The following is an 8,473-nucleotide window of genomic DNA, read 5'->3' as shown; positions in this document are numbered from 1 at the left end:
CCCGTACAGTGGGCACTCCAGGACTCCCCAGCTCAGAGCGGGGAGGGGAGGGGAGCCCCCGTTCCGCAACAGGAGGGGGCGAGTTTGGGGGACCCGGAACGGGGAGGAGGCGGGGGTGGCCGCGGCATGAGAAAGTGGTCACTCTCCAGAGGCGAGATTTCGTTCGGATTGCACATTAATTGGAGATATCTGATTAATCCCAGCTTCTGATGACTATAAATGGCGATTCTCTACCAAGGTGTCTATATTAAAAAAAATATATCGTTCCGTGTCATCCCCCACGTCAGGCTCGCTCGTGGGCGTGACTCTGTACTTCCTCCGCCCCCTCCTAATGGAGTGAACCATTCCTAGCTCTTCCCCCCCCTCAGTCTCTCTCTCCCTCCCTCCTGCCCTCCCTCCCTCCATCTCTCTCTTTCTCTCTTTCTCTTGCTCTCTCTCTCTCCCCTTTCTGCTCCCTCTCTTTCTCTCCTCCCTCTGCCTTCCCCGTGCATAAAGTCTCAGTCGCTCCCGGAACTTGTTGGCAATGCCTATTTTGCAGCTTTCCCCCGCGTTCTCTAAACTAACTATTTAAAGGTCTGCGGTCGCAAATGGTTTGACTAAATGTAGGATGGGACTTAAGTTGAACGGCAGATATATTTCACTGATCCTCGCGGTGCAAATAGGTAAGTGGTTGCCGGCGGGGGCTCGCGGAAGGCGGCGGGAGACAGGCGCCTTGGCCCGCCCCGCGGAGGGTCACGGGCCGGCCCTCGGACGCCTCGGGGTACAGAGAACCCGCAAACCCCCAAGCATGGGGGCATGGGTTCCTAGGGACTCTTGCGTCCCGACTCGGTTTTACGAAAGAGGTTGGTTTTCTGTGTGTAACTGGTCGGTTTTTGAAGGGGTTTCCCCCTTTTTACTAAAGCGTACCTCCATTTTTGCTTTCTCCTCAAGTGCGCTCTGGGGCAATGCATTGGTCCTTGAGATACTGCAAGGTTTTGTTTTGAAGGATCGAAAGGTGAATGCAGGAATTCACCTTGCTCGGCAGCTGGGACTGAAAAGTTTATGGGCAGAAAGCAAAGATATTCTGGGCTCAGACTGCTGCATTTGGAACTTTGTCATTCTCCTTGCGCCTTGCGGGCCCCCCCCCCCATCTGTGGCTGCAGCATTTGCACCGGGCACCGCAGACCAGACGGGTAAAGGGGGGCGGGGTGCAAATCTGAGAAAGACTGGGTACCCAGATCACGGAATTTTGTACTTACCTTGGAAGGTAATGAGTGCAGCGAAATTTGCATGGAGATAATTTCTCGACACATATACTTGTTACTTTGCACATAGACAATCTACATTTTATGCATAGCAAGGGGTTAAAAAGTGTTTGCAATGTGTCATATCTTTGTCTTGGTTATTTTTGTTTGTTTGGGGTTGATTATAGATTGGTTTATTTTCTCTTTATTTTGTGCTAAGGAATGTTTAGTAGTTACACCATCAGGGGGCTTTTTAAAGTTCACGTTTTTCGATGTACAGTGAAGAAAACGTTATGGTAGGCACTAGCTATCACTGCTCTCTGATGCCCGGTTCTCGGAGCATTCATTAACATTAGCGTGGCCTGAAGTGAAAGTAAAGCAGGTTATTAATAGAATGGACAAAAGAAATAGAAAAAAGAAACTCTTCAAACGGTTTTGGAGATCCAGGGAATTGTTGCCTCCCATCCTAACAAGCTGTAGTGTTCTTTGCAGACAAAACCTTGCACTATTAGGAGGTGGAGAGGCTTTAAGGAATCGGTTTTAGGAAAATAATGCATATTTTTTTCCCCTGACATATGGGGAAGGAAAAAAAAAAAGGCTTGGAGTTGACTAGGTCATCAGATTCATTCTTTGCAGTACAGTGGGGCTTTTATGCGTTTGACAAGATCTGTAGTATATCTGAGGGGGTTTTGCATAAACATTATGGGAATGTGATAAGTGTGTGGATGCAGGATGTTGTCCTTTTACTTTAATTCTAAGAAATGATCCCATGTTTTGAATCTGGTTGTTTTGAATGAATCTTTGACATTGGTGCAAAGAGTTGCAACAAATACAGAATCTTTTTAATGGCAGCAAATCTCCAAATGATGTGAATTAGTTAATGTGGCATTACATTTAGTAATACCTTTTACAATTAGTCTGCTATTGGAAAGAGCAGTTGTGTTGAGATAGGGTGTTTAAGCAGAAAAGGTCCGGGGCTCACTTTCTATGTCCAGATGGGGAGGAAGAAAAAAAAAAAACAAACAACAAAAACCCAACACAACAATCTACTATCACCTCTCTGTTTTGAATTCCGTTGGGAAATAACCTCATTGGAGGGGCATAGTGGCTGTGCAAGCAGAAAACTCGCCAGAACCCTTTAACCTCCGTTAAGAAATGACCGACCGTATGGTGGCTGTAGAATTGAAGGTGGGCATATTTGTTACTGAATATCAGCCCTTTCCCACCTCAGAACCTCGGTTTTAATTCATGTCTGCGAGCTATCCCAGATCATTGATATTTGGCAAGAAAAATTGAGGGCTGGGGGCGGGGAGGTGGAGAGGGTGGTGAACAAGAATGAAGATGCGGCAAGAGGAGGTTTGGAATGAATGAGAGGTCAAACGAATGAATGAACGGAGAGAAATGGCACAGGACAGGGACGCCACAGAGGACGGTGTTAGAGCCTGGCTCACCCACCGACTCACCAACGCCAGGTTTAGGAAGGATAGTGAGGGCCATGCGTGAGCCTGCAAAATCCCGCGCGTAAATTCCAGGTTTCCCTCCAGCCTGCCGGCCGGAGCCCAAGAAGTCACAGTTGCAAAAAAAAGGCATTTATTTCCACGACTTCTCTTACTCACGCGCGCGCACACACATGCGCCGTGCGGAGAGGCTTCTCCCTGCGCCCTGACAGACAATGTGACAGGGGCGCTTACCGCCCCCAGACGAGTCCCAACTTCTCTTTTTTAAGATTGTCAGTGGCTCTTAAGACTCCTTTGTCGCCACCGAATTTATGGGGGTGGAGGTAAGGCGTGAGGCGGATCAGGGAAGGCGGACTGTGTCCATTTCGTTTCTGCCCGGCAATGTTACATACACTGGAGACTGCTTTGTAAGGTTGATTTCGTTTTGGTAAAAGCGAAGCTTGATAAATTCACGATAAATTCATGTTAGTGTTCTGTTGGATCCCGCAGTAGTGAGGGTACTGCTTATGATGTAGACGCGGGAGAACTGGGGAATTGGCATTTCCGTCTCTACGGGAGCCGGGGTCGAAGTTAACCCAGGTCCCTTCCTGGCGCTTCCCGTTCCGGATTAAAAAACACAAGGCCTGCCTCTTTCTTCCTGCTGCAAACGCTGCGCGCTCCTCCACTGCGCTCTTCGGCTTCGGTCACCTTCCCTTGTGTCTGCGCCTGGCCGGGCGCTCAGGGACATGCGACTGCGGGGACTGGGGTGGGAGGCGTATTGTTCTTCGGGCACAGTTATCCCGGGGTGCAGCGCCCTGAACGCTGCAGGGGAGCTGGCGAGGGCCCCTGGGTAGTGGTGGGAACTAGAGGTCTCTTTCTCAGGAGTAGGAAGAGGAGCCCCCTTACTCGTTGCCCCCAACCAAGCTGGCCTGCACTTCTTTGGGCCCTCTTAGTGTGCGAGTTCCCTGGGTCCTCTGGATTGAGCCTGCAGCCGAGTCCACTGGCCTTGGTGGAGAGAAATGGCCACTGCAGACCAGCTGCGGAGCTTGGCTTGTCAGACCTGAGGGCAGGAGCTAGAACCGCTGGTAGCCTGGGTCATCTCTCGCTCCCGCTGCTGCCCCCCTCTTCAGGGAGTCCAGATAGAAGCCATGGGTCTCCAGTGGTGATTGGAATCCGACCTTGGCCTTGGGTCGCCGGAACTGCTTGCAGGGCCGGGTCTGGAGAGGAAAGAGCTCCCCTGAGGCTGATGGGTTTGTCAGATGTTTTATGTCAGGTGTTTTAAGGGTGACTGGGGAGCCGAACCGAGGGCCCAGATGTTGGGGAAAGGGGAGCAGGTGGGCTGAGACTTGCAGATTTACCTCTATGGAGGCGACACCGGGTCACCCTAGCAGACACATTTGGCTTAGGGCCAGGACCACCCCACCGTCTCTCCCCTCCCCCCTCCGCCCCGCCCAACCGCTTTCCATTGGGGACGGGGTTCCCTCGACTTCCCTAGAAATGTAGAAGACTCCACCAGAGGCAATCGGGTTGATAATGAAAGAATCACTTTGGTAGCTGGTGGTGGCTTCTAGAGACTTTATTTATTCATCACTTATCCAACAGTCTTTGCTTGGCGCCCACCGAGGGAGCCAGAGGGCTCAGATCCCAGCCTGAGGCTATTTCACCAGGTCGGTGTGGGTTCAGCTTTGTGACCACATGCTGCCGCCCCTCCACTCCTTCTCACTCCGGTACTCTGTTGTTGAGATCCCCTCTGACACCTCAGAAATGGAAACCACCCCGCAAAGGCCAGTGAAGAGGCTTGCAGCGATGAGTTGAAGGAGTGAGGAGGTGGAGAGAAGAGCCCAGGGAGGTGAGAAGAGGGATGGTGGAAAAAGAAAGAGATGAGAGATTGGGGAAAGGAATGGACTCACTACAGACGGTGCCACCTACCTCTATCTACAGAGAGAGTTGGGGTAACACACAATGCTGGGTGCAGGTTTGCCGCTGCTGAAGTTGCATCTTTAGTATCTATGAACCTTAGGCCAGAGGACAAGGTCCCAGGCCTGGAGGGGGGCGGTGAAGCTACCAAGGCACTGCTGACCAGTGTCCCCTCTTCCTCGCAGCATACCTGGTGCAGGCCGTGAGAGCAGCGGGCAAGTGTGATGCAGTCTTTAAGGGCTTTTCAGACTGTTTGCTCAAACTGGGCGACAGTATGGCCAACTACCCGCAGGGCTTGGACGACAAGACGAACATCAAGACCGTTTGCACGTAAGTGTTGCGCTTTGGCCGGCTGCTTCTCTGGTCAAAGGGACATTGCGTCTACATCTGCTCTCTGTAATAACTGCCAGTAAAAATCCACCCATACACCTCCAAGCCCAGGTCTCTGAACTGTCAAGGGGGCCCCCACCATGTGGTATGAACTGTAAAAGGGTACTGTACAGGATAAGGACAGCCCTGGCCACCAGCAGCCTCACTTAGTTCAACAGAAGTACCAGCACGAGATACAATGGGGCTTCGGTCAATGAACTGCGAGCACACTAGATTCCTGCAAAATTCCTTTCCTTTGAGGCAACCACATTTGGAAGAATTGTGTGTTCTGGTATGAGGGATATTTGGGGACATACTAGATTTACCCAAATAGAAAATAACTCACTTGGTCTGTCTATCTGACCCTGTTAACACACTCATTGAAATAAAATAAACCCAGAAAAAATAGTGACACAGGCAAGGGAGTAAATGTCCCTTCCTATTCCTAGGTTAGAGGCTGGGAAAACATGTGGTTTTCTCAATGACTCTGCCTGAGAAGAGTTGTTTGGTCCTATGGTCTTGCTTATCTTTCTTTCTCCCTCCCCCTACAAGGGAGCTTTAGTGGCTTAGTTGTAAGGAACTGGGCTGCCAGCAACACAACGGTTCATGGTTGGAATCCACTAGCTTCTCTGAGGGAAAAAGTTGAGGAGTCTCCTCCAGTGGGATTTACTGCCTTGGTAAAACCTACCCTGGAGGATCAGCTGTAAGTCACTTCTGACTCCACAAGACACAACCCCCACCACCCACATGTATATAGTCTCCTCCATGGACCCTCAGGGTAGAGAAGTTCAAGGTCAAGCAGAGTGGTGTATCCCCAGAGCTCGGCTAGAAAGCGCTAGTCTCCCTCAAATGAAGTAATCTGCTCAGCTTTACCGCAGAAGTAGGCAACATTATAGCTGCTGCAGACCTTGGAAATCTCCATCCTCCCCCATCCCCCAGACACTAGAGAGAGGAAAAGTGACAAGACCCATAATTGCTGTTACAATGAGACCAGGTCAGACCGTCTGTGCCCCCCTGTGTCCCAGTCAATGGCTGGAGTAACTACTTTATCCATGGATCTTTTAAAACTGTGAAGTCCCTTAACTTTTCCTAATTTGGGGGAGGTATGTTTGAATTATGATTAATTAAACAGGGTCAATTTTGGCACACATTTCCTAAAACACTCTGGTACCACCATGTGGCACTTTCATATTATAAAAGGGACACAGGCTGCCCTGGGAGGCACCTCTGCCCCCTTTTATTAGAAATGTCTTGCCATCACATAATTCCAGAATCCTGAGTTGTGTCAAACACTTATTATTTTTAGCAGAATTTTTGTCCCAGAAAAGCAAGACATGGGGAGTCCCGTCCTGGACACCATAGGTTGCAGCTGGGTGTCAGCTGCATTCCAGCATTTGTAGAATTCTGTTAACAACAGCCTGCTGGACCTATCTCGGCTGTCTCTTCCAGGAGGGCAGCTCTCTATGATGTGCCTGCTTTGGGGGGGGATACTGTGCCCGCAGAAGCCATGTGAGAGAAAGGACCTCTCTCCTCCAGCTTCTCTAAGCCTTGCACAGATGGAAGAATCTGGAAGCCCGGTGTTTGTTGGTGTCCAGGTCCTCATAAAGAGGCTAGCTAAGCCTATTGGAGCCAAATAACCTTAGCTCAAGACAACCCAACAAAGCTCTTACTAGAGGATGGGATGGGGGTCAAACAAGGATAGCTCCCAGACCGCGCCTGCCTTCCAAGCATTTTATAGTGCAGATGCAGGAGCAGAAGGGAGAGAACACAACCAAATGGTGTGGAGGATGATCAGTGACCCAGAGAGGTGGGAGACACCGCCCTGACTTACCAAGACACACATATCCACCCAGTTCCAAAAGGAGAGGGCGCACCAGGAATCGATCACGGGTTAGGATTATATTTAGTCTCAGAATCTATTTTGGGTTTTCAGAAGAAAGGGGGACAATTTCTAAAAAGGGGGAAAGGGCAGATGAGATGGAGGTTGTGAGGGTGAAGCGGGGGAGCTGAGCCACAGGGAGCGCGGGGGCTGCGGGCAGGGAGCAGGGCTCCGAGGGCATGGGCCCTCCAAGGGTGACAGCGCGAGGCTGGGGCCCTGGGCACTGTACCACGAAGGGCCCGCAGGGAAAAGCTCGCAAAAGCTTGAGCCCACGCAGAGGCTGTTAAAGGAACCAGACCTCTGCGCACAGGCCTGGTGCCCTAATGTTTGCCCTGCTGGATTGGCCTCCTGGCCGACCCAGGACACTGACACTCACTGACCTTGGGGAGGGGACAAGCCAGAGCGAGTCTCCGGACCGGACCTAATCGAATCAGAGCCAGGGATCGGGGAAAGCCAGGCGGGAAGGGCTCCTAAACCGAGGCAAGGGGAGAGTGGAGGAGCAGGGAGATAGGGAAGACGGAAAACAAAAGGAAGAGGTGGAGAAGGGGAAGTGATGGGGGAGAAGGGAAGGCCCTGACAAGAGTGCGGAGCGGGAGGGGGAGAGAGGGAGGCTGGGGGGCCTGGGGGAGGAGAATGTGGGGAGCCCGGCGGGGAGGGCCTTGCTCCGAGGAGCGAGTAACTCATCTTGCAAGCTAAGAGGCATTAATGGGCGGCAGCTTGCGGGGCTTAGCGCTGTTTTCGTAGCTTTCCCCCGAGGAGGGCCAGCAATCTGCTCTGCTGCCCGCCGTGCCAGCTCTGCGCTGCAGGCCCCGATTCCCCGCTCCGCACCCTGAGGGAAGACGGCGTCCCCTCTACCGGGGTAGGGAAGGCCGGATTGGGGGGGGGGGCGCAGCGCTGGGGTCCTCCGTGTGCCCACAGTGAGCCCGCCTCTTCTGTTTTGTCCCAGATACTGGGAGGATTTCCACAGCTGCACGGTCACGGCCCTTACGGATTGCCAGGAAGGGGCGAAAGATATGTGGGATAAACTGAGGAAAGAGTCCAAAAACCTCAACATCCAAGGCAGCTTATTCGAACTCTGCGGCAGCGGCAACGGGGCTGCGGGACCCCCGCTCCCCGCGCCTCCCGTGCTCCTGGTGGCTCTCTCCGCAGCTTTAGCGACCTGGCTTTCCTTCTGAGCCGCGGGCCAGCGCCCCGCGCGCCCACCCACACCACTCCATGCTCCGGTAACCGAGAGGAAGATCCATTCGTTCTTTGGGGACGTGATTCTCTGTGATGCCGAAAACACTCATATAGGATTGTGGGGAATCCTGGTTTTCTTTCTTTTTTTTTTTTCTCTCTCTCTCTCTTTTCTTCAATTTCGTTTGATTCCTTGTTTTTTATTTGCCAAATGTTCCCAATCAGTGAGCGAGCAAGCACAGCCACCACCCGACCTCAGCTTTAGGCCGTCTTCACACAAAAATAAGAAAACGGCAAACCCACTCCCATATTATTATTATTATTTTTTTTTTTGGCAAAAGAATCTCAGGAATGGCCCTGGGCCACCTAATATATTAATCACGTTAATACATGGGAAATGATGGGCTCCTCCTAATAGGAAAGAGAAGGCGAGGAGAAGGCCACCCACGGGCAATGAATTCAAAAGAGATGTC

At 51.7% G+C, this 8,473-nt stretch overlaps 1 protein-coding gene across 1 annotated transcript; it reads left to right on the top strand.

The window, feature by feature from the left end:
* Positions 1-407: 407 nt before the first annotated feature.
* Positions 408-7,999, top strand: NRN1 (neuritin 1). Its single transcript, XM_006888733.1, has 3 exons — positions 408-662; positions 4,762-4,906; positions 7,771-7,999. The coding sequence occupies exons 1-3, from the start codon at positions 608-610 to the stop codon at positions 7,997-7,999; spliced, it is 429 nt and encodes a 142-aa protein (XP_006888795.1). The 5' UTR covers positions 408-607.
* Positions 8,000-8,473: the final 474 nt, after the last annotated feature.

Source organism: Elephantulus edwardii, unplaced genomic scaffold, assembly GCF_000299155.1.
Source record: "Elephantulus edwardii isolate Elephantulus edwardi_28Jun2011 unplaced genomic scaffold, EleEdw1.0 scaffold00071, whole genome shotgun sequence".
NCBI lineage: Eukaryota > Metazoa > Chordata > Mammalia > Macroscelidea > Macroscelididae > Elephantulus > Elephantulus edwardii.
This window is presented reverse-complemented; position numbering and strand designations above follow the sequence as displayed.

Coding starts and splice junctions, on each gene's coding strand:
- NRN1 (XM_006888733.1), top strand. CDS start 608: ATGGGACTTAAGTTGAACGGCAGATATATTTCACTGATCCTCGCGGTG. Junction 663..4,761: donor GATCCTCGCGGTGCAAATAG/GTAAGTGGTTGC, acceptor TCTTCCTCGCAG/CATACCTGGTGCAGGCCGTG. Junction 4,907..7,770: donor AACATCAAGACCGTTTGCAC/GTAAGTGTTGCG, acceptor GTTTTGTCCCAG/ATACTGGGAGGATTTCCACA.